Source organism: Musa acuminata, chromosome BXJ2-3 (genome assembly GCF_036884655.1).
Source record: "Musa acuminata AAA Group cultivar baxijiao chromosome BXJ2-3, Cavendish_Baxijiao_AAA, whole genome shotgun sequence".
Taxonomy (NCBI): Eukaryota; Viridiplantae; Streptophyta; class Magnoliopsida; order Zingiberales; family Musaceae; genus Musa; species Musa acuminata.
Genome location: NC_088340.1, coordinates 4,973,437 through 4,997,474, shown reverse-complemented (window position 1 = coordinate 4,997,474; position 24,038 = coordinate 4,973,437). Strand labels below are relative to the sequence as shown.

Below are 24,038 nucleotides of genomic sequence, written 5' to 3'. Positions count from 1 at the left end.
GAATTACTCGAATAAGTTGGTTATTTTAGTTGATAAAAACTTTTACGATTTATCGCTAAGTGCCTTTGTCATTTAGCCAAATCGATTATAGTGATCAAAACACTCGACGATTACGTTTTTTTCTTGTTATCGACCACCATTTATCGTCGACTACGAGGTCTTCTCGAATAGATCAAAATATTATTAGATTGGATAAAACTCAAATAAGTGTTTTTTGATTAAAAATTAACTCACAAAACACTGTTGATGGAAAAACTTTTTAGATTGGACAAAAAAATAATTTTTTTTTTAAAAAAAGTATTTTTAAAATATCAAAAATAGATAGTGATTATTTAGAAATTATATAAAAAAAGTATCATTTCCAAAAAAATATAAAAGAATATTTTTTTGGTACAATCATCCTCTTAACAATGTTGGAATCTAGCTGGTCATGTCAAAAACCCCAAAAGGCAAGATGGTGGCGGTCTTCTTGGGGCAAAACATAACACCTCCAGCTTGCACCCATGCTTTATTTATTATTGTACCACCAATCACGGTTTACGAGCGGCCATTTTACGTTACTATGTTCGATCGCAGTGCACTCGTACGACTTGACATAAATAAAGGGCACTCACGATTCACACGGGTATTTCTCCTTGATATTCTATACACATTTTATTTTATTTTTTTCCAAAAAAATAAATGCTAAAAATAAATTTTGATCCAGAATAAGATATTAAATTAATTATGATCTCATAAAATCTTTATCAGCTAAACTAATTAACACCTTTCTCCAAAAGTCAGTAGATTGAAGAGGAGGTGTTGTAGATGCATGCACTGAGTGCATGTATACTCTCTACATAGGGGTTTCTCCTTACATTGATCATTAATTCTTCGCAATGGCACATCAGACTTCGTTTTCGTACATTGAATCTTTAAAGCTTTTCCACCACCGAATGTGGAGCATGAAATCTTGGAGACAGTGATAGCATAGAACTAACGAAGAACACTGTACATCTTAGACCCCATGTTCTGAGCCCCACCTCCGCCCATGCATGATCGACGATACTTTTTCTCAAGACCAGAAAAATATATGCCGTGATTGTTGTTGATCTGAGTGGATTAAGGGACATTAGAAGTCAATGGTCTTTGTTTCTTCTGTTTAGGAGCACGAAATGGATCGACCCAACCCTCGTCTTCTCTTGCAGCCTGGTCCCATCGTTCCTGGAAGAGGTAAAGCTCAGATCGGGACCGTCTCCTAATCTGTTGATTTAGCAAAGGAAAATTTACTTAACAAAAACAAAGAAACAAAAAACAAGAAAAAAGAAACTGCAGTGTGATCTTTTGCGTCACTAGAAGCAATGAAGCAATCAAGGCTTAAATGAAGCATGAAGATGAGAACTAATGTAGTGTGGCAAAAGAAAATTTACTTTCATATAAAACATAGAGAAAGAGAGAAACACTAGATAGACAAATTAAACACCAGTCACCAAAATAACTAAGGTCAGTTGAACAATCAAGGTTTAAGTGAAGTATGATGTAGAATTTAGCCAAACAAAAAATTTGAAACTCTAACCAAAATCTTCCAAGTTGAAGTGAAGTATCCAAATAACATGTTTTATTTTTTCAATATAATCCATATTTCTACAACAAATATTGTTGTCTATGTATGACCCAAAATACCTTGCTCAAGTAGAGTAAGAATTGGGTACTAATACTATGTTGACATGTGTAGACCATCTGAAATCAAAGAAGACAAGGTGGGGGTTACCTCAGTTCTAGGATCAAATGTTCCTCTCTGATAACCCTGTGTAAGATGGATGCATCAAAGATAATAAGCCCATGATAGATTTAATAAAACCATTAATTTACCAATCTACCTGCAAGGCATTGTTATGAAGGAGCCATTTAGATCTCTTATCTGTCTGGTGGAGGCTTATCTGAAGGTCAAAATGAATAAACTCAAGATGTACTGGAAATGACAATTAATGAAAATACAGCAAATAAAATCATATTACAAAACAATACTTATTTACTGTTCTGTGGTATGTAGATAAACAAGCATGTCAACTTTGATGTGTTAGCTCAAATGGGAAAACATTGCTTTTGTTGCAAAACTAATGAATACAAAGATAAGGCTCACATCTTGAAAGAGGAAAATAAGGTTACTGTAGCTATGCGATACGATACGTGGTAGTCCAATGTAATCACATGAATAATTTGCAAATTTTCATGGTAGTCACGTGTATTTACATGAATAATTTGCAAATTTTCATCCATGTGCGCCGCACGTGCACATGGCTAGTGTATCATATACATAGGACTTCTAAAGTCTAATCTTCATATCTAATTAGAATGCTACATTAGTCTAGAATACTCTTTTTCTTACACAAGATGTGCTGAAAATAATACCATACTCCAATTTTACAGAGCTGCTACAATATCCGTGCTATAATATTACTACAGTATTTATATTTTGAGATTACAAATCCTCTTGCCATATTAAATTGATGTCCTATGCTTTTCATATGAAATAGGCTGCTGGTGTCAAACTTCCAATGCGCACAGAAGTTCCAGTTGAAGTAGCTAGCAATGGAAAACATTTACAAAAATGCTCCAGTGTTTGCATTATCCATCTAATACCGATCTAACAAATCCCAGGGTTCTATAAGTCCTACAAGGTCACATCTTCTATAGCTGACTGGACCTTGGCTTGATGGAGTCAGGCTGCAGTTCAGTGTCGCTCCAATCTGCTCCATAACATGCCTTTTCCAGGTCTCACCTCTACTACGAGGTACAAAAGGTGTGCAACTTGTTGAATTTGTTGTGATTCAACCGAGGCACAGTCCAAGATTAAAGCCTCCATGGGCCTCATGCCTTAGGTGCCCCTTTAACAGTGGGATTGATGCCCCTCTTAGTCTCAATAATTTTATCACATCAATTTTGCAATAATTTGATACCCCAAGCAATATTGGAAATGGAATGAAGAAAGTGAAGTTCCAACTAAACAAATTTCTGTTTTTAAGGCAGTGTTTTGTGTAGAACTTAGAGAAGCACTAGCAGAATATTGGTTCCCCAAAGCAATTTTGTTGATGAATTAGGTCATGAAGATCGAGCAAAAAGGGTTGGAGAATGCAGCTTCTGAGGGAATGCAAACACCTAAGATGATTTTCAGATGCCTCACGTGGCAGCATTTTGTCTCACCACACAAAAATGTCAATCCTACTTCCATGCATGAACCAACATGATAAAGGTCCCAAATTTAATTTGGTGACACCTTTCGACTAGCAGCTGACATCCATGTTACTCTTTTGAAGACTAAGACGGGTGTAAATTGCAAAGATCTGTTGCAACAACTAAAAGCAGTACATGTAAGCTAACCTTCTCGGCTGAAGATCCTCCCAGGGTTTGTACACCTTGATGGACTATGAACTCGCTATCTACAATACCTACCTTCTTAGTTCGGTCACCCTGCAACGCACATCAGCATTGTAAACATCAGTGAATATGCATTTGAAAGAAATCAAGAAATGTATAAAACAGTGGCACTTTAATAGCTATTGTAGTTGCAGATCAAACTATTATTGTCTTGTATCATTTATCCATACATGGATAAAAATACTTGCAGAAGGCTGAATACTGCAATTTTGATAAAAAAAAATCTTAAGAGGAAGTTTTCAACACCATGCATGCTGTAACAAAACAAATTAAGCAGCACTTCTTGTACCAATTACATGATGTGGATATGGAGAGTAAATGAGAAAAGAATCAAAGACAAGACTAGGACTCCATCCCAAAGTTATATATTAGCAAACTTTTATGATGTGGACTCCATATAAGAATGTGACTAGGACTCCCATCTCAAAATCCCAACTAATGTAGCAGTGCTAAAGATCCTGATAACTGACTTTTAGTCAACATACTATGATATCCTTGTCCCACGTAATCAGTACTACAAGAAAGTTTTGATCTTGAGGGTATGCATTCGAACTAAAAGTTGTCCTGTCATCAGCCAATTCTGACGGCCTAAACCTATCAGCCATACAGTGCTTGCTTGTAATAGGGATTGGGAAACAATAGAGGTACATCTGTAACAGGGTACCTACCAGTTTGATATGCATTATGTGCTGGGAAATGCAGTACTATAAAGCTAATTAGTTCGCATATATTCAGTAGCAGTGGCAAACAGTACATGTCCTGCAAATGTGTCATCTGAATTGGCTAGCAGGTAGTACTTAAAACCCAGATAGTTCCTGAATACTTATTAACCTATACAAAGAAATACTCAAGAGACAGATTTTTGTGGAAAAATCATATCCTATATAACTTCTTAATGCATTTACAAAGAAGCTCCATTCTACTGGGAAACAGTAACCTGACCCGTGAAAGCCTTATGCAAATGTGTCCATTCTGCTTCATTCATGCATAGCGATCCTAATCACTTACAAATTTATGAACTTTAATGACCAAAGGAATCAGCAATGTTATTGTGCATGAGCGAGTTCAGTACAAGAGATCTACCTGAGCACAATATCCGAGTTTCATATCCATGCCCCACCCATGGATTAGATCATTCTGTGAAAACAAAGTATTAATTTGGAAGATCATTTTGATTTCAACAGATAATAATTTAGTTCAATCGTAGAATTACCTCTCCAAAATACAAATTGGTTGATTCACATGGACCAGAATGGTCATTTTAAATATAGCATTTCAGTAATCTCTTGTCATTTTGGTGTAGAGATACATACAAGTACCAACAAAATTAATGAGACATAGCAACTGAGTTATGTTAACCTTTAGGTTGTAACAGAGTCATTCAATAAATTCATACCAATGTGTGTGATGTGATGTAAGGGTGATTTGTGGAAAAAAATCATACTAATTGACAAGTCCGTTGATATATTTCATGTACTACACGAACTTCAATGCCAGTCCGTACTTGAGTATTGGGTAGCTAGCAAACTGGAACATAATGTTTGGTATAAACTATAAACTATGATATAGTGTTGAGAAAAAAATACCAAAAAATGTTTGAAATGTCAGTGTCTGCTTAGACCACATGCACAGTTAGACAAATATCCAAATCCATGATGTTACACAATGTCATACTGTAAGTCCAGAGTGAGAATAATCTTTTCTTTTGGAATCCCTGCATCATAATCTTGACCTTCAAGTATTAGCAAAGATGAATGCACTCAACATCTTACATTGCATATTCTAGTTCATATAATAGTAACAATGTAATAATTAAGCTAATAACGAAATAACTCAGATATTTGATCCTTTGCTAATTTGAGGACTCATAGAGGTTCTGACTGCACCAGGTTCACGAACTATACAACATTCAGTTCTACCAAGAACAATATATAATTCTTTGCAGAAAGGTTTGACAAAACTTCATGACCAAGATAGGTAGAAGTAGAATAATAGCAGGGGTTCTCTGTATCATATATTGGAAAACTAAAAACATCTTAACTTCTCAATGGCTCCATTATATATTTACTCTAATTAAAGTCCTCAAATCTCCCAAATCTTTACATTTGTACAAGCACTTTCAGGACTCTAGTTTCTAACATAAGATAATTTTTTATTGTTGTCGGTGATGAAATAACCCAAAAATTGGTTTATGGATTAGCTAAGGTCATCGGCAACTCAATTGTTTTTCCATATATTGGGGATTTTATATTCCAGATCATGATACAATGATAGAAGGCCTGCCTCATTGCATATCAGCTGAGACCATAGTATATCACTGCATAAGGTTAGTGCTGCAGTTATATTTTTCACAAGTTTTTCAAAGTCACTAATAAGAAGGCAAAATATAATTAAAAAAAAAAGATGTACCCGATGCACAAGACTCCCACCAATGAGGCTCTGGGAAAGGTGGGGTGGTTTAATATACTTTGTCTTACTTTACATATTTAAAAAGACTGTTTCCATGACTCAAAAGTTTTTTAAAAACATATTATCAATTTTCTCAAATCATCATAAAGTTATTTACCTCCTCGAAAATTGGATGAGACCTTGTTTAACCTTGAGACCATTATGTTTGAGCAAGTTAACTGGAGTATTTTGACTACATTTGAGATGATTTAACATAATAAAAATGCTCTACCAACCAAAACTTAAAATCACCCTAATCCACCAACTGCTAAATACAAAATGTCATTTTCCTAACTCACTTGAACCTATTAATAATTCTTCACTTAAACCAACCAAATCCATTACTATTCTCTCCTCCTCTCCCTAAGTCCCTTAAATCCTAAATCCGCTAGCACCCACCCCATCTCTCTTCCTTCCTTCCCTCCCTATCCTTATCATCTCCTACTTCTAAACCCTCCCATGATGATTTTGACTCGTATTGTCCACTAACAAGTGATGTTCTATAAGTGTAACATTGAAATTGCTCAATACTAATTACGAATATGTGATCAATTAATAGTCTTCACAACTTCAAATCCCTTTTTTTTTAATTTCCAAAAAAGTTTCCCTACACAATACATGCCATTCTCAAAACTTACAAGACTAAATTCTATATACCCATGGAACTCCTAAATCTCAAGATTTACCACCTTTGAAATTCCAACCAAGACATCTCATGCTTGAAATCCCCCGTCCAATCACAAATTTAACATTTTACCAAACCAGAAGCCTTGCACCAATAAGAATGTCTAATGGGAGAAATATCAGCAGAATAACAAATGGATCACCATGATACAGAAAAAGCTGAAAAAAGAGAGCATTTTCATAGAAGGTGGTTCAAAGATCTAACTTGCACAAAGAACAGTAGGATGTTGAATTTTGAGTTTGGCAAAAATGTAACTTACCTGAATGAGATGCCAAGCACAATGCCATGCAGACCTCGAGAAAACTGGAGCCATTCCCTCAACCCATCTAAAAATAGTACACTAGTTAGCATCACATATAATGAAAAGGGTTAGTATTAATTTGTACCACTTGGTCTAAATTGAACCTTTGAGGACTCTCATCTCAAGGAAAAGATCATTAAAAAGGGAAAGCAAGATACTTCACCAACACAAATCACTAATAAAATGCTTCACTAACACATACCCAGTGCAAGGAGGGCCAGTGCTAGTTGATGAACATTCTCCAGTACCTCGAGTACCAAATACTCTTCTGCATGTATATTCAGTTGCATCAGCATACACTCTCAAATGGCTAAAACAGTTGTTCAAAATGTCATCTACCTGTGGACGGTCCTTTTCTTTTTGCGAACAGTTATCCGGTGATGTATCTCAGATAGATTTGGGTCCAAAGCTGGCTGAGAAATCTCTAATCCTTCTGATTTCATTATTTTCAAGTACCTTTCAGAAAAAATTTCCACCAAAAAATTCATAAAAAATATGCTAATTTTGCAGGCTGCATTATGTATGTTTATATGCACTTCTACACAATCCCTTTTAAGATAAGGGCGCACCCAGTGCACAAGGATCCCGCTAATGTAGGGTCTGGGGAGTGTTAATATATGCAATCTTAGCTTTAAATATTTAAAGAGACTATTTTTATAACTCGAACCATAGTCTCCCAAGTCACAAGGGAGCAACCTTAATATTGTATCAAGGCACAGCGTCTATACAATCCCTTTAAGATAAAATTTTATTTTAAAAAAGAGTGTAGGTAAATTAGACTATCATCTTGTCCCCATAATATATATGCATTTGATGTTTACTCTTCACTACCATGAATTCAGTGGCTTCTTGAGTCTCAGAATCTCAAACATTTGCCAGATATAAAAGCCAATATGCATTGTTATTACCAAACTATTGGTTTCCATGCACATAGAGCAAGAATGTGAAAGCATCATAAAACACCTCTACCTGATTTTGGTTTTCATTTCAGTTTAGAGTAAGGCAGAGTATTAGAATTGGCCATGGCTAGATCCCCTTATTATTCTTCAACTAATTAAGTAGAAGCAGTTCATGCCGTAGATTTGTTTCATATGGGTTGAAAACCTAAATGATTCCTGTGCAAGTAAAAAGTATACCACTTTTCTGAGGAAAAGTTTATTAAGTTAGCCCATTGTATTAGATGATCATTAAAAGAAGTAAAAATTGTACCTTCCAGGATGGAAATTTTCAACCCCCAAGTCTTCATCCCAAAGAAATATGTAATCATATATGGAGACAGTATCTGGATGCAGAAAACGTTTTGCGAACCACCTGGAGCTACCAGAATTAGATTGAATCATGGAAGCAACAACGCAAAGTAAAAGAAATAATAGAATTTAATCTGGAATAAAGGATGAAAAAAAAAACAACCAGAAATTGTTCTAGATATAGATTCAGGAAATATTCCACTTTTGATCGAGGAAGACAATGGAAGACAGCATTAGAAAATCCTTATGCAGTATGAAGATTCTGTAAAAATGACTCAATTCAACAAAATGCTAGAACTTCATAAATGCCTCACCATTTAGTTTGGCTATGAGCAGCTATGTGAATCACAATATGACTCCACCAGAGATCGTGCCATTCATTGACAATTCCATCATAGTGAAATAGTATAATAGCAAAATTCTCTGAAAGAAACTGAATACTCAATGATCAGGAGATAAGCAGACAGTATATAAAGTTTAAACCATACTTGTAAAAGTACCTTCCTAACAATTGCATCCACAGTTAGCTTCTGCTTTATCCCAACAGTCATTGCCAACAAGTTATGATGACTTTGATCATTGTCCTGCTACAGTGAAGCAAAGCAAGTCCAACTCAGCATAGCATTCACTGATGGAAAGACCAAAACCAGAAAGTTTGGATTATATTCCCCAAAAAAGGGATAAAACCTGAATCTCAGAATGCATGGGCATGCATTGCACTTAACATATTGAGATATTTTTTCCTCCTCCAACAACAACAAAAAAATGTAATTCCAATAAATGATATATTCCATGGAATTTGGATATATGATGTATGAAAAGTAAAATAAGAAAGAGTTTATAAAATCAGGATGCTAGGAGCTAATAAGGAAATAAAATTACAGAAGAAAGCATATTTTTTAACCTTCGTCACATGGCTTTTGGAAAACCATAGGGGCTTTAGTTCCAAATCCGATTTTGATTGTGCCATACCACGAGGTAGGTAACCAACCCTGACAGAAACTGATTTATGGTCCTAAATCACAAGAAACAATATGGTCAAAGAAATGATATATATATATATGTATATATATATATATATATATGTATATATGTATATATATATATGTATATATATATATGTATATATATATATATACATATATATATGTATATATATATATATATATATGTATATATATATATACATATATATATGTATATATATATACTATTAAAAGTGAAAAAGAAGCCATGATAACCTTTTGTTGTCAAACATTATTAAACAATTAACAGTTTCATCAATTAATCACTTCCTGTGCAATTAATGTCATATATCAAGGACTTTACATTTCTAAAATAAAATAAAATGGGTGCCAATATAGGCAATCTCTGTGCTTCATACTTTTATATATATATATATATATACTTCAGAGGATTATTTTCATTAAAGTTGGTCCTTGATTAAATAGTAAATAGTGAAAAGTGTTCAGTATATCAATTATGGATTATATTGTCACTGATGTTAAAGATGTATAAGCCTTATGTTCTAGGAGCTGATTAATGATTGTAATTTGTTAATTATTAAACAATAATAAATATAGTTCTGAATTCTTTGATGAAATCATCTAATGCTTTCTCTTGAAAATTTAAAACCTTTCTAATTATGAGGTCTAAAGATAGATATTCTGTTTCTAAATTTAAAATTTAGGAGAAAGATCGACATTGCTTTGGTTCAACCAATGTGTCTTTAATATATAAGTGGCAGCTGATTGATGATAATATTGTTGCATTCAGAACGCTAAATATGAACAGATCTACTAAAGTTTTAATAACTCATAGTTGGAATTGAGTAGTGACATTAAGCACTTAGGTATTACAGGTAACAGTAATAATACCTTCATTGAATCAAAAGGATGAAATCTTGTTTCCAACTGCACATATCAAGAAACAAATATGAAAAGCATTTAGAATGAAATAAATGATAAAGTGAAAATATTTTCTATCTTGTAGAGATTTACCTCTGCATGTTGAAATTGAAAGTTCGTTGTCCTATAGACAATAAGCAGTATTGCCCACATAAGCACCATGTACAGCTTCGGTGTCATTTCAAACAGCACTACCTACATTATTCACTCTGTAACCTTAGGTGTCCATTATAAAATCTTAAAACAATGCAACTTTGATAAATTATTGAAAAGAATGATCGATTGAAGAAATTAAGAAAAGAAAACTGGGTCAAAGCAGATTCATAATCGTTAATTATTATAGACATGCTAGACGCACTAAAGTAACCGGAGATGATGGTCTCCACTAGGTAGTTGAAAGGGATCACTAAATGTACCAACCAGATTCTCCTGAGAAACAAAAAAGAACAAATCATCAAATTGGACTGACGATTCATGTTGCTTGATGGTCTATGTGCTTCTGGATATCAAGAATTATGCACAGTCAAGAAGCCATTCATGTGAGAAAAGTGCTCTAATTAATATCCCAGGACCTCACCTCGGCCACCACTTCTATTTCATTCTTTGGCTCCACGGAGATTCCAACATCAAGTTAAAGAAGAAGGATCTATATGATAGTTGCGGTGAAACAAAAGAACACAACTAAACAGAGGACCAATTCAGTTACATGTACACTCAATTGTCCGCAGTCAAATAGGAAACTAAGTGTCGAGTGACCAGCTTTAACTAACATAAACATAGATCTTCGATAGAAAATTATATTTATATTTCATCTAAGCTCCCTAGTGCTAGCTTTATACCAGAAAATTCCTAATAGCAGTTTTCTCTTAGCGTACGAACACCATAAAAAATATGCAAATTCCTGACCAAATTCTTTCTCCAGCAACAAGAGGGGAAAGAAAGAAGAAATGCATTACTCCTCTTACCCCAGCAACTGCAACTAAAGATCTTCAGCTAGTGGATTTCTCAGAGAGAAAAAGTGATCCGAAAACCGAACAGTGATAAAATCCGGTTAATTCCTTCGGGGCTTCTGGTTCTTGGACATGATCGGAGACGATTCGCCGCCAATTCTAGTTTTAGCCGTGCAATACAAATCAAAAAGCAAATTTAATGTGATTCTCCGAAGAAATGAAAGCGACAACAAAGAGGAAAATTACGATAAATCACACCACCGAAGCGTCGCTGGAATAGGACAAGCAAGACGGAAGGGATTACCAAGAAAGAGACGGAAAAAGAGGAGGCCTACGGCGGAAATCCCGAGGATGTAGCCACACTCCGCCCACACCAAGAACACTTCTGTGAGCCAGTCGACACGACGGCCGCTTCCTTCCTCCCTCTGCAGATCCGAGCTCAAGCCTCCAACGGTAGAGACTTGTGGGCGTCCGGAGCTCTAGAGAGGGGGCAAGGGAAGAGGAGAGCAGGTGGAGAGGGGAAGTTCACATCTTCCCGTTCCAACATCGTGGCATCATATATGCATAGGGAGGCGCTCTCTCACTCCTGGATGAGACGGGTGGCGCCCGCCCTTTTCGTTTCCATATTTTAAATACGCGGCCCGCTTCTCCTTTTAACAAAAGAAACACTTACCCATTTGGTGATTGGAGATATGGCTGTGGGTGCCACCTATAGTGCAGTCTGAAAAAGCAGGTGATGCTTCCGGGTATCGGATATTCGGAGACGCAACAAGCGGTAATGGTACCGCGTCACGACCCGTAGATTTCACCCAAATCAACCGCTATCATAAATCCGATTTATAGCCATCTTAATTTAACTTAAATGGACATTAATAATTAAAAGTTTTCTATGATATAATTAATCTCAATCCTAATTAAACATGTTCGAGTACGGAAAGACCTCGACCGGCTCTGCCGTCCTTATGACCTCATGGAACGGCACACCCGTTTGTCTCTTCTCCTCGCTCTGTTTTCTGTAGGGTCATGGGCTGGAGAAGGTAACTCATGGGCTGTCGCCAGCGAGGTCGAGGACGAAGACCCCCCGCGGCGGAGGCCGCCGGAACAAACGGCATGCAGTGACGGCATTCCACGTTGCTCAACCCGCTCTCAATGACACAGCGAGTCACCCGGGCACGTCAAATGGAAGACACTTAACATGAGTGCAGGCCTGCCACTAACATAGTGCTGAATCACATTAATAAGCATAGAAGAAAGGAATAAATGCTGCCATGTCTTCAAGAAACGTATCCAGCTTTATTGCATACCTCTTGTGTCCATTCTCTACGACTCTGAACCACCAAACTGCATCATCGTTGTTTCCTTCCTACTGCCTTCATTTCTGCTCATGCATTCATCCCCTCCAACCTTTGCCTCATGTCGCCTCTCTCCTTCCTCCTCGTCTTCCTCCTGATCAGCCTCCCTCCTTCCCTCCAAGCTTCTCTTTCCCCTCACAGAGGTAATCAATATAACTCATGGTCAATTTGTTCATTTCTCAGTTCTTTGTAAATGGTTATGTTGTTGTGATGAAGGTTTCAGCATAAACTGCGGTTCCAAGAACGTGGAGAACATTGGAGGCATCGAGTGGATCACCGATGATAGCTTCGTCAAAGTTGGGAATGCAACCGATCTAAACATTCCAGGCATTGTTCCAGTACTTTCATCCCTACGCTACTTTCCTGACAAATCCGCTCGGAAGTACTGTTACGTGATCCCTGCAGCCAAAGGCGCAAAGTATTTGATCCGAACGACCTACTACTACGGGGGCTTCGACGGAGGCAACGAGCCACCGGTGTTCGATCAGATAGTGGGAGGCACTAAATGGAGCACCGTCGACACGTCGGAGAACTACGCGAAGGGCCTCGCGTCTTACTACGAGATCATCATGGCTTCACCGGGGAAGACGCTGAGCGTGTGCTTGGCGAGGAACGAGCACACCATGTCGAGCCCTTTCATATCTGCTCTCGAGGTGCAGCACTTAGAAGGCTCCATGTACAACTCCACCGATTTCGCCATGTACGCACTTAGCACAGTCGCTCGCCATCGGTTCGGTCACGGCGGCCAAATCACAAGGTAATCGAGCTACATCAATCACTGCGTGAGAACACAAGCTGGAGTAGCTCTGCTGCAACAATCTTTCATTAGAATTTGACTGTAGAAGATGCTAAATGATAAGTATTGTCAACTAGCTATCCGGATGATCCATTCAACCGGTATTGGGAGCCATTCGTGGATGCCAACCCCGTGGTGGATAGCCAGACGAACGTGACGTCGTTCGAGTTCTGGAATCTACCGCCGGCAATGGCGTTCCTAAACGCACTGACGACGAGCCGGGGCAAGAATCTTACGATCCAGTGGCCTGCAGTGGCGCTACCTAACGCAAGCTACTATCTGGCGTTGTACTTCCAGGACAACCGGAGCCCGAGCCCTTTCAGCTGGAGAGTATTCGATGTTTTGGTGAACGGGAAGACTTTCTACTCCGGCCTCAAAGTTTCCACCGGCGGTGTCGTGGTCGTCGGGGACAACTGGCCGCTTTCGGGGCTGACAGAGATCAAGCTGACCCCTGCCGTGGGTTCCCCTGTTGGGCCAGTGATCAACGCAGGGGAACTCTTCATGGTAGTCCCCCTGGGTGGAAGAACGCTCACCAGAGATGGTAATCAAGAGATTCTGTAATGCTGAAGAACAAACACAAATCTTTCTCATCTAATCCGTTCTCTCCATTTCGTGTTCTGTGCAGTGATTGCAATGGAGGCGTTGGCGAGAAGCTTTGACAACCCTCCGTCAGACTGGAGTGGAGATCCTTGTTTACCTCGACAGAGTGCGTGGACTGGCTTGACGTGCTCCGGAGGGAAAATTATGCGAGTAGTCTCACTGTGAGCTCAAAACACCATCACCGGGCATGAACGCTTTTGTGTTTGGATACGAGGCCTTTGAGCAACAAGATATTGTTTTCTTGCAGGAATCTGACAAATTATGGGATCTCCGGATCACTACCTAGCAGCATAGCCAAGTTAACTGCAATCTCAAGCATGTAAGCTTCTTCAATTGCTTTTACGATGTCAGAGATGCACTTCCATCTGCAACAAAACTAGTGTTGCAGTATAATGAGGTCTACACAGTGAGATGAATGACAGTAATGTGGTGCTTGTAGTTGGCTTGGAGGGAACAAACTCTCTGGTCCTATACCCGACATGAGCTCACTCAAACATCTAGCTTCTCTGTAAGCTCCAACAAGAAAGCATTTCCTGTTTCCTCAGTTCATTACTTGGGTCTTCTTCCTTATCCTGGATAATCCTGTTTGCCAAATGAAGGCACTTGGAAAACAACCAGCTGAGTGGAACAGTTTCTCCATCACTAGGATACCTTCCGAAACTTCAAGAGTTGTAAGTAAAGGAATTCTCACTCTGCATGATTATCAAAACCACAGACTCATCCTGTACTAACAGATTTCATTCTTTGTCAAGATATCTGCAGAACAACAATCTCCAAGGTCCACTTCCAGACAGTCTAAAACAGAGAAAGGGAACCATTATTCAGTGAGTTCTGTTCTTGGCTTTTCATCTTCCAATTCAACTAAACGTTTCCCTGCTGCCAAACACCTGAATCTGGCAACTTAACAGGGTGTCTCCTGGAAACTATGGACTCTGATCTCTGGACGAACGAAAAGCGTCACCAGAATACAGCAAAGCGCTTTGTCATGTGAAGATTTTACTGAGATCATGGTCTGTGGCTGCTTTTGTTGTCGTTGTACATGTTGCAGCAAAGATTTGCCTAACTTTAGTTCATTAGAGAGACGCTGTTGTGGATCTCTCAGCCGCTGTTCATCCTTGTTTTGCTTGTAGTTGAACTTGATTGCAAATGTTTGAATTGGCTGCAGTATATATACATTTTTCCATTGTTTTCTTGGCAATTGTTGATGCTTTACGATTAGCTCTACTGATATACATTTTTCAACCTCAGAATTGTACTACTATTGTGCATACAATTGGAGTTGCTGAAGCCGAAACGCAACCAAACAAAATGCATCCAATAACAAAAAAGACCCTAAATTCTAATAAAAATGGTCATTACACTCTTGATACTATAAAAAAACGTAAATATAGTGAAAAGCGGTATTTGTGGGTTCACGTCTACTTTCGTATAACCCTTGTTGGTGGGACCCAGCTGTGGACCCGGAAAGTTTGGCCTGTGAGAACACGAACTAACACTTGTGCCGCGTGACAAGAAATGGTAGGAGAAACACGTGCGGGAAGCAAAATATACCACGTTTTGCGTCATTCATGATCTCATGGTGGTGCCTGTTTGGTCCGAACCATTTGCGAATCTGTTTCCAGCTCCTGCACTATCAACTTTTGGAAGGGACCCATGGTGGGCTAACGCGTATCTAGGCCAGTCGTTGCAGGGGTAGCCAATCGGGTAAGAGCAGACGCCTTCGGAAAGCTATCACTTTGCTGCGCTGGGGTTCCATTTCGGTGAGGGATCTCCGTTCATCAAGATCACAGATCAAGTGCCGACAAACGAACGGTCATTAAACCGCTTAAAAGAAACCCCTTATGCTGTTATCTGGTTGGGTGCATTACCCTCCGCGACGCCACCTCGTCTCGTTCTCATCGGAGCATAGGAGCAACTCCGATGGGGGAGGGTTAGGGGTTAGTGGAGGAGATGACTTCTCTCTTCTTCCTGTTGGATTTCTCAAACCCTAACCATGGCCCTCGCCAGCCCTAATTCCTTTCTCTCCAAGCCCCCATCCACACCTCTTCTCCGCTTCTCTTCCCACTCCCTCCTGCGCTGCCGCGCCGCGGCGGACGCCTCCGACGCCGCTGCCACCTCATCGGACTGGTTCCGACCCCGGCGCGACCCGCCTGATGGAGGAAGAATGGCCGCTCGGGACCCCGGGATTCGGGTTAACGCCAAGGAGGAGAGCAAGAGCCAGAACAACGACGGCAAGAAGAAGAAGAAGAAGTGGTGGTGGTGGTCTCGGGACAGGGAGAGCTACCTGGCCGACGATTCCGACGCCCTGCCGCTGCCGATGACCTACCCGGATTCGTCCCCTGTGTCGCAGCAGGAGATCGACCGCCGGCTCCAATGTGATCCCGATGTCCAGGTTGCAGATTGTACTTGTTTATTTCTAGCTTTGCTGGATCGGTTTCGGTAACTGTGAGGTCCTTAGTCATCTTTGTTCTTCTGTCCTGGAAGGATTGTAAACCTATGGTGTACGAATGGACGGGGAAGTGTAGGAGTTGCCAGGGGACGGGGTTCGTTAGCTACTACAACAAAAAGGGGCGTGAGACGATCTGCAAATGCATTCCTTGCCTTGGAATCGGTACGTACAATTCCTTCTTCCGTTTGACTTTTTTTTTTTCTCTTTTTCATTTGGGTTTAGATTTGGTTGGATCCTAAAATGAGGCTGTTTCAACTACTATAATTATTGATTTAATTTTCATCTGAATAGAAATTTATGAAGAAGTGGAAGCTAGAAGTGCTAGAGACATACACTAAAGAAGCTTACCATTTTGCTTAACCTTTTTTTTTCTTTCCTTAAATGTATTTTATTTCATTATAGGTGAGGAAAGAGGAAATTAGTGAATTTTATTACTTAATCTGTCCAATTCTTTGGTCAACCCTCTCTCATAGATAATGTAGGAGGGAATTACCCTTATTGATTCCCTGCAACTATGAAGACCCTAATTCAGTTCCTCAGGAGTCTGGAGAAGTCACTACCTAAATTTCTTATACCTTGCATAGTCCTTGGTTACTTGAAATCTGGGATGCATTGGTTTATGATATGGTTACGTGTTATGCCACTTACCTGGGTTTGCAGTCTGTGAGAGTAGGAGTAGTTAGTGTTCTTTCTTTTTCTCGAGGTCAATGTGCATATTGAATCACTTTAAGTCATTTGTTACATTAGATAAAACCCAACTAACTTTGCCCCAAGAATATTAGTTCAACTGAAAATAAACACAACTCCACCCCTGAACTAAATCTTGCCAAATTAGGCTTTATGATGGAACCATGGTTGCATCAAATCATCTCAGGTTCATGTTCCATTAGATTTCTTTCATCAAGTTTAAAAGAGTTCTTAAGCCACTAGGGCTAGGAACTCTTGTAAGTTCGTCTTTATAATTAATTTCATATATTTCAAATTTAGAAGAGTTCTTTAGCTACTAGGAAGCTAGTTTTTAAAAATTTGATGTCTCTTTTAGTTAGGAACTAGAAAACTATGGGATATATGATATCGGAGAAGTCTTCTTGTTACATGTGTTTTATAAGTGAATGCTAATTTTGTAATGTGTTATATGCCAAAATATATGAGAAAGTTAATGAATTAAGGTTCTTTGCTCTTCCACCATGTGAGCTTCTGTCATGGCATGAGTCCATTAATGCCAATGTTTTGTTTAGGAAACATTAATTCCAGTGTATGTGAGGCATATTGGTCTGGAGTGAGTTGGGCTTAAGGTCTCTCCATAACACTTATCCATCTTCTCCTTTCTGTTTCATTGTTTGCTATTTGCCACCGTTTTCTGCATATTTGTTGCATTCGATGGACAATGACACTTGTGCTTTTTCATTAATCGCTTGACAATAATGCTGTGCTCGATCAGGTGAAATGAGATTATAAATAATTTCTGTAATCTGTTTTCTCCGTGTTGTATAAGTAACTTATTTTGGTTTAGACTGAGTTGGAATACTATTAAGTAATTGAAAATCAAACTATTGACTTCTCGGATTTTTTTGAGGTTCTGAATTTTTCCACTTTTTGAATCGCCGCTGATTCTTTGAAGGCTATGTAAAGGTTTGTTATATTGTGACATGATAGACTATGGAGTCTTTGAATTGAAATTTTAGAATTTTTTTTTTCTGGCATATGATTGTGATGCTTAAAAATTCTGGTGCTAGGTAAGTAGGTAACAACCAACAAATCCAGTAATATATTTTTCCCATGATTCTTCATTTCAATCTTGTTGCTTTTCTTGGAAAATTCCCTTTATACAGATTCCTGCACATTCTGATTTGGAACAGGTAAAACATTTGGTAGCATTTTTGCTTCCACAAATTGAAAATGTTCGATGCTTATCAATCAAATTCTTTGCTGCCTGAATTTCCAGCCACTTTGAGTTCCCTTATTTTCTTTGTTTTGGGGTTTAAGATATATTGGTTAAGCCTTACCTTTTAGTCATGGGTTCCTATATTGCAAAAACAGAAAAAAAATGTTTCCCCAAAATTCTAAACTCATAGGTTCTTAATTTTCCAAATTCACATCTGAAATAAAAATCCAAAGAACACCTTTGTCCAAACTTGGTCTTTTAGATCCTTTTGTTCAACAAAAGTTCAGCATGGTTCTTTTCCTATATCATCATGATCTGTGATATCTTCTAATATTTATATCCACATGTTATGTTTGAGCAATTTCGGTATATATACTGGAAACGGAACAAAGATAAGTGTCTGAACTTTTCTATAAGGGGTGTGCTAGTGCACAAGGCTTCCGTCAATGCTGGGTCTGCGGAGGATCAATATACACAGTCTTGTCTTTAAATATTTAAAGTGCCTGAACTTTTCTAAAATGAGAATTAATTATAACTTGGTGACCAGTGCTTTGGCATCAAACACTTACCGAATTTACTGAATTTGTTGTCTTAGTTTTATTTGCCAGCATGCAGTTTCCAATGCCAAACACATGTATAGTAGAATTAACTTTTAATGTAGAGAAAACAGGCATATATGGCCATTTGAATCTCTGCCGTTTTCTCTTATGTGCATTAACATTTCCTGCCTATTAAGGTCAGCTAGTCTCCTATTCCAAAAATGTGAATGTGATGAAACTTTATTCATGGTTCCAACTTGACCAATGCTGGAATGTGCTCTGCTGGATTTGTTTCTCCTCTCCTTTTTATTTTGTTAAGATCACATTAACCAAAGCGGACCTATAAGAGGTGCTGCTGGAGGCAAGGAGGGTTCCATGGTAGATCCTTCTGGACACAAAAGTGGTTCATGAAGCATTTTAAATTCGAAATGATCTGATTTTGTATTTATGAAACTTATTTTAAATTCGAAATTACCTTTTCTTTTTCATTATGTTCGGGTGATATATTTTGTTATTGTTGATATATTATGTTTGGGAAATTATATTGTTATTGTTTGACACATGAACATTTTGAACACTTAACAACACATCTCTAAATCTCACATTCTGGTTGATCGTTATTTAGGATATGTCCAGAAAATAACAGCACGCGAGGACATCGATGTGATGGAAGATTTGGACAATGGTAAACCACCTTAATCCATTGCCTTATGTTGCCATGGCAGCAGCATTTCTTGTTTACAATGATGAGTAATTTTTCATCAATGATCTTTAAGATTCCTTTATGAATTGGGTGTAGAAGCATTATTCACGTTTATTAATGAGATTCCCATGTATCTTCCACAACAGGCATTTTAGAGTTATATATATATATATATATATATGATACTTGATAGCCTAAAAGATTCTGGTTCTGAGTTTTCAAAGGGTATGATGAATCACTTCCTTGGCAGTCCCATACACAACTAATTGGATAGATCAAGGTGGCTTTTCTTTGGGCAAGGGAAAGGTGATCCCCCATTGGTCCTTAAGATGACATGGGCAGTGCCTCCCAAACTTGTTTTGAACATGCAAGGATGTCAGGTACATACACTCGTAGTAAGCATTACTGCATTATCATCCTTGTTTTTTGTTTTTCCTTTTTTCTTCTCAAACCTGATATCCTGAAGGATTCTTCAAGCTATCATTTTTCTTTCCTTTCACAACTAAACTAGCTACTACCTGTAAACTATCATCGATCATTGTTCCTCCAAACCATTCCAGCCAATGTATATAATAACATTGATGACTTTGGAAGTGCATTGGGGTTTTTGGGGGGGGGGGCGGGGAGCATAGAACTCACAGGCCCAAAGGACTCCATTGCAATCATCCGATGAGCGCAAAGACTCCTTTCCCCATGAAGCTCCTCAAAGTTGGAATCCTTGCCGCCACGAGGGGAGACCAAAGGAGAGAGAGGACTCGCTCCAGGCCACGAGCTCCCCTTTGCCAACGGAGCAGATTCATCACTATTATAAGCACTGCTCCACTCGTTCTGGGCATGTGGGGTGACAACCATAGTGTTTGTTGGGGGAGTAAAAGCTCTGGTTTTCTGAAATCTACCTTGGGACTTGTGTGTCACTTACTGAACATAGGCATTGGTTGAAAAGATAGAAAGAGGGATTGCTTCCAACTTTAAAATCACCAATATGCGTGTCCTACAGAATCAGTATGCTTCATTGTTTTAGCTTCAGCATCCTTCACCAAGGTTAACGAGGCACAGAAACAATGAATACTATACTACTTTAGGATGGTGGGGGTGCAATTGGCAGTCTCACTTGAACGTTTCACATGTGTGTATAGTATAGTAAAATAGTTAGGTAGTAAGGGAAGGTGGTAAAGGCGCCATTCATGTGCCCACATGGAGCTCCCGATCTCCACACCCCAAGAAGGCAGATCACAAGGTTTGATGGTATTATAAGCAAAGGAAAACAAGCAGAACCTTATCGAAGTTTGCTCCGAGTAATATACTTCATAGAGTAGTATGCATGTATATATGTACATAAAAAGAAGAGAATAAAAAGTTCAGAAGAAGAAGAAGAAGAAGAAGAAGAGTTTTCTTGTTCTTGTGATGAAAACGGAGGGAGAGATCTCTGGGTTTCACGTGGTCTTATCGAGCTGTCCACATCGCCAGCTCACGTCTTGCTAATGACAAATGAGTCAAAGGCCAGTCAATGGAAACTCCATCTTCCTTTCCTTAAAGTAAGCTTGCGAATCTCTTGGGACCAAATGCTGGGATCCCATCCATGACCTCTCTCTCTCTCTCTCTCTCTCTCCTTCCCAAGCCAGCAGTAGGAATCCAACACAATAATACGAACAATGCATGAATAGCCATCCTGCACTTGTTTGGATCCTTCAAATTGTAGGTTTTCCGACATCATTTTGGTTTATAATAGCCTCTTGTCATGATGACTACCGAAAACATGTCTCAATTAACTTGTTTTGCGAGCTACCAATTAGTTTCATGGTGTTTGCCAGAACGTTGTCTTTTGTGAACTGCGACCACCTAAATTATTATTTCATGTTGCATAAACTGCTCGGTCAACCTTCTTCCGAAGAAAAACTTGATGTGGGCACAGCAATCAGCTTGATGGCACAAAAGACAGCAAGATTCAGCTCATACTAGTGAGCTACTTTTCACTGTTCTTACTTGAACTTGCAGTTTAGATCATTGCTTTGGTTTCGCCTACCTACTCTTCATGCATTGATGCAGTTAAAGATGATGATGCCACAAGGAAGGTTTTAGCTGATGCATTAAAGTTGATCGAGTCCACCAAAAACCTATGACAGGCAGATATCATCTGTCGATTCCATCTCACAACTAAAACTCTGTTTCTGAACAATGTATGTAGTCTCTGAAACAAGCTCGTGTCGATCCATAAATCATCATTCCTTTCCATGGGAGATGCATCGGTTGCTGATTTATTAGCATTCCATCGAGTCGGAACCTATTGATTAGGAATAAAGATTTGCTACCTTATCACGATGTATAACTCGCCAGCTTCCACCGACACCTTAATCGTCTTCTACAAGGGACCACAACAAGGGTTGCATCTTTCTTCCTGTGAGTTCATTCAGAGTGTATTGTAGACGCCATACTATCCCTCCAATCTTTGTACTCTTCGTATACTGCAACGATACATGGCCATGGCGAACCAAAGCGTTAGATGGTTAATCAACAGTCATTGACAGTTCTAGATGCCAGCCTAAACATATTCAACAGTACATGTCATGCAACCATGGCAGAACTCTCAGCCCTCTCTCTCTCTCTCTCTCTCTCGCTATATATATAGTCTATCCCAAGTAGAGGAGGCATCGGCGTTCGCATAGCCATCGCTTGGTTGATACACTGAGAGGGTATCTGCTTCTTGGGAGGAAGCATTTTGGAGGAGTTGTCTGGTGATGGCATGCATCAACATGGTCAACTCGGAGCACCAGGGACTCCGCGGTGTGCCGGCAGTGCCACCGCCGATCGGCCCCCGCATCTCCTTCTCCAGTGACTTCGTCGTGGAGCCGCCCGCGGCGCGGAACCCCGGGCCTCCTCCCGATCCCAACTTCGAGTTTGCGGTCGGCGGGGACTCGATGATCGACGCCGACAAGCTCTTCTTCAAGGGCCGGCTGCTACCTCTCAAGGAGAGCCACCAGTGCGGGCCGCAGCGGATGACCACCCTGAGGGAGGAGCTTCGGGCCAGCGAGGAGTGGGAGCGGCCGCTGAGGGGATCCATCAAGTGGAAGGAGCTCCTTGGGCTCAAGAAGTCCCACTGCAGCTCGGCCGCAAAGAAGAACGATAAGCCTGTGCAGGTCTGTGCATGTTCTAATCCTCCGAATTAAAAGAACTATCTTGATTTCTCGAGCCCTTTATCCTGAAGTCAAACAGGACTTTTAAGGATTACAGTGTAATCTCACAATATATATCTTTCGATGGCCCTCTTCAAATCTTTTGGATCTGCAAAACCTATGTAGATTATGACACCTGATGGAATTTGGTTATCTGCTCTGTATCTTACAGGGGGATGTATGAGGCCATGTATGGCGCACATGAAACTGTTCATGGTGCCAAAGCAGCGGAGACAGAGGTCGGGGAAGTGTCATGACTAGTTTTCCTTCGTCTTCCAAATCTTGTTGATGTTGTTGTTCCTAGTTAAGGTGGAGCTGCTGGTTGGTCTAAGTACTGGAACTTGAGTGGGAACTCCTATAGTTCTTCCTGGTGGGGAGTGAGGTGGAGCAGGCCAATTGAGGAGTTCCTGTAGCTTGTGAGGGAATTGGTTTTACTCTCTCTCTCTCTCTCTCTCTCTCTCTCATGTGGATCGATCTGTGTAGTTTGAGCAGGAATTACTGTACTTCCAACCAGGTTGGTGTTTAACAGTTTACTATTTCTTTTCTTCTTTCACTTTTGTACAAATGTTTGGACGTGGGAAATTGATTTGTGGGAATCAGAGGAAGGCTCTTTCAGTAGCTCTCGTCCTGCTGCAGTCTTGTTGGGTCTGTCTTGGTTGGGGAACAGTCACGCGTTTGTCCTTTGGCTTGAGCTGTGTGAGAAGCAAAAGATGACAAAGGGAGACAGGGACTGAGGAGCTAATACAATACTTGGGTGTTCACTTCCTGGATGTGAAATTTCTTTCATTGTTCTTGGTATCACCACACTGTGTGACCATTGCCTTTCCCCTCAAGAAGACAAAAGTAGGGGATGCAATGTGTTGGAAATTAAGTGAGGGGAAGTGGGGAGGGGGATGACAACTAACTACTGTTGTCTGAGGAAACTAAGAAAAGGATGTATCTCTTTTTATTGTTTTCTTCTTTGATTGATTTCAGTCTGAATGTTTCGGTAGAAAGGATCAAAATGAATCTTTATGTGTAGAGGAAAAGGAAGGAGGAGAAGAGTAAAAGCATCCTGCTGAATTGAGTTGACATTTGAATGCAATGCAAGGATCATTAGCATGTTGTAGCTGACCATTTTCCCTGATTACCATCATAAAATCCATGACACTTGTGAAGTCTTGTTTGGAGACATGTTGCTAAGAAGGATTCAGATATGCTGGATGAGGCTCTTTCTTTCTATGTGACAAGGCACATTATTTGGATGAATGATGGAGGGTCAATTATATATTATTTTTTATAATTAATTATTTTTAATATTTTAGTCTTTATGCTTTCAAAAATTATATACGAAAGTGAAATACTTAATCCTATTTTTCTTGATCTTTAATCTTATGAAATTATCTTTTTAATCCAATATAAGGATCTTAATATTTTATTTTCGTAAGTATAGAGATTTCAATGTAATTTTTGAAAGTATAAGGATCGAGATACTAAACGTAAATAACTATAGAGATTTCTATCCTTCTCTACTTGATTCATGTCTATGCTTGATGTTTCACAAAAAGGCAATCCACACACACTATAATAGCTGAAGTGATAACTATAGC

General features: G+C 39.2%; 4 protein-coding genes across 6 annotated transcripts; 3 read left to right on the top strand and 1 right to left on the bottom strand.

The window, feature by feature from the left end:
- Positions 1-938: 938 nt before the first annotated feature.
- On the bottom strand, positions 939-11,494 carry LOC103978053 (uncharacterized). 3 transcript variants are annotated; one of them, XM_065098524.1, is made up of 16 exons: positions 11,260-11,494; positions 10,971-11,114; positions 10,099-10,200; positions 9,976-10,011; positions 9,003-9,113; positions 8,599-8,685; positions 8,413-8,531; positions 8,061-8,162; positions 7,191-7,307; positions 7,054-7,119; positions 6,810-6,876; positions 4,501-4,554; positions 3,361-3,450; positions 1,860-1,919; positions 1,751-1,786; positions 939-1,242 (listed from the first exon to the last, which is right to left on the bottom strand). In XM_065098524.1, exons 3-16 carry the CDS (start codon positions 10,183-10,185, stop codon positions 1,102-1,104), a joined length of 1,173 nt encoding a protein of 390 aa, XP_064954596.1. In that variant the 5' UTR covers positions 10,186-10,200; positions 10,971-11,114; positions 11,260-11,494; the 3' UTR covers positions 939-1,101. The 3 variants fall into 3 exon arrangements, with proteins under 3 accessions (XP_064954596.1, XP_064954597.1, XP_009392032.3); XM_065098525.1 differs by having other exon boundaries at positions 8,599-8,682; XM_009393757.3 differs by lacking the exon at positions 10,971-11,114.
- A 791-nt stretch (positions 11,495-12,285) lies between these two features.
- LOC135606419 (putative leucine-rich repeat receptor-like serine/threonine-protein kinase At2g14440) lies at positions 12,286-14,886 on the top strand. Its single transcript, XM_065097443.1, has 9 exons — positions 12,286-12,450; positions 12,524-13,064; positions 13,181-13,644; positions 13,729-13,864; positions 13,951-14,022; positions 14,143-14,211; positions 14,303-14,374; positions 14,456-14,527; positions 14,612-14,886. Exons 1-9 carry the CDS (start codon positions 12,369-12,371, stop codon positions 14,637-14,639), a joined length of 1,536 nt encoding a protein of 511 aa, XP_064953515.1. The 5' UTR covers positions 12,286-12,368; the 3' UTR covers positions 14,640-14,886.
- Positions 14,887-15,562: 676 nt separating this feature from the next.
- On the top strand, positions 15,563-19,833 carry LOC135607041 (protein disulfide-isomerase SCO2-like). Its single transcript, XM_065098522.1, has 4 exons — positions 15,563-16,095; positions 16,188-16,314; positions 19,202-19,261; positions 19,530-19,833. The coding sequence occupies exons 1-4, from the start codon at positions 15,697-15,699 to the stop codon at positions 19,610-19,612; spliced, it is 669 nt and encodes a 222-aa protein (XP_064954594.1). The 5' UTR covers positions 15,563-15,696; the 3' UTR covers positions 19,613-19,833.
- Positions 19,834-21,401: 1,568 nt separating this feature from the next.
- LOC103977529 (uncharacterized) lies at positions 21,402-23,067 on the top strand. The gene is made up of 2 exons (XM_009393075.3): positions 21,402-22,413; positions 22,622-23,067. The coding sequence occupies exons 1-2, from the start codon at positions 22,015-22,017 to the stop codon at positions 22,631-22,633; spliced, it is 411 nt and encodes a 136-aa protein (XP_009391350.2). The 5' UTR covers positions 21,402-22,014; the 3' UTR covers positions 22,634-23,067.
- The last annotated feature ends 971 nt before the right edge of the window (positions 23,068-24,038 follow it).

What these genes read in the sequence shown, in the direction of transcription:
- LOC103978053 (XM_065098524.1), bottom strand. Translation starts at nt 10,185, where the DNA reads ATGACACCGAAGCTGTACATGGTGCTTATGTGGGCAATACTGCTTATT. An exon ending in GCTCATAGCCAAACTAAATG is followed by an intron (nt 8,163 to 8,412) that starts GTGAGGCATTTA and finishes TGGTAGCTCCAG; the next exon opens with GTGGTTCGCAAAACGTTTTC. An exon ending in TTCATAACAATGCCTTGCAG is followed by an intron (nt 1,787 to 1,859) that starts GTAGATTGGTAA and finishes CATCTTACACAG; the next exon opens with GGTTATCAGAGAGGAACATT.
- LOC135606419 (XM_065097443.1), top strand. Translation starts at nt 12,369, where the DNA reads ATGTCGCCTCTCTCCTTCCTCCTCGTCTTCCTCCTGATCAGCCTCCCT. An exon ending in CACGGCGGCCAAATCACAAG is followed by an intron (nt 13,065 to 13,180) that starts GTAATCGAGCTA and finishes ATTGTCAACTAG; the next exon opens with CTATCCGGATGATCCATTCA. An exon ending in AAGAACGCTCACCAGAGATG is followed by an intron (nt 13,645 to 13,728) that starts GTAATCAAGAGA and finishes TGTTCTGTGCAG; the next exon opens with TGATTGCAATGGAGGCGTTG.
- LOC135607041 (XM_065098522.1), top strand. Translation starts at nt 15,697, where the DNA reads ATGGCCCTCGCCAGCCCTAATTCCTTTCTCTCCAAGCCCCCATCCACA. An exon ending in AATGTGATCCCGATGTCCAG is followed by an intron (nt 16,096 to 16,187) that starts GTTGCAGATTGT and finishes CTGTCCTGGAAG; the next exon opens with GATTGTAAACCTATGGTGTA. An exon ending in GATGGAAGATTTGGACAATG is followed by an intron (nt 19,262 to 19,529) that starts GTAAACCACCTT and finishes CTTCCTTGGCAG; the next exon opens with TCCCATACACAACTAATTGG.
- LOC103977529 (XM_009393075.3), top strand. Translation starts at nt 22,015, where the DNA reads ATGGCATGCATCAACATGGTCAACTCGGAGCACCAGGGACTCCGCGGT.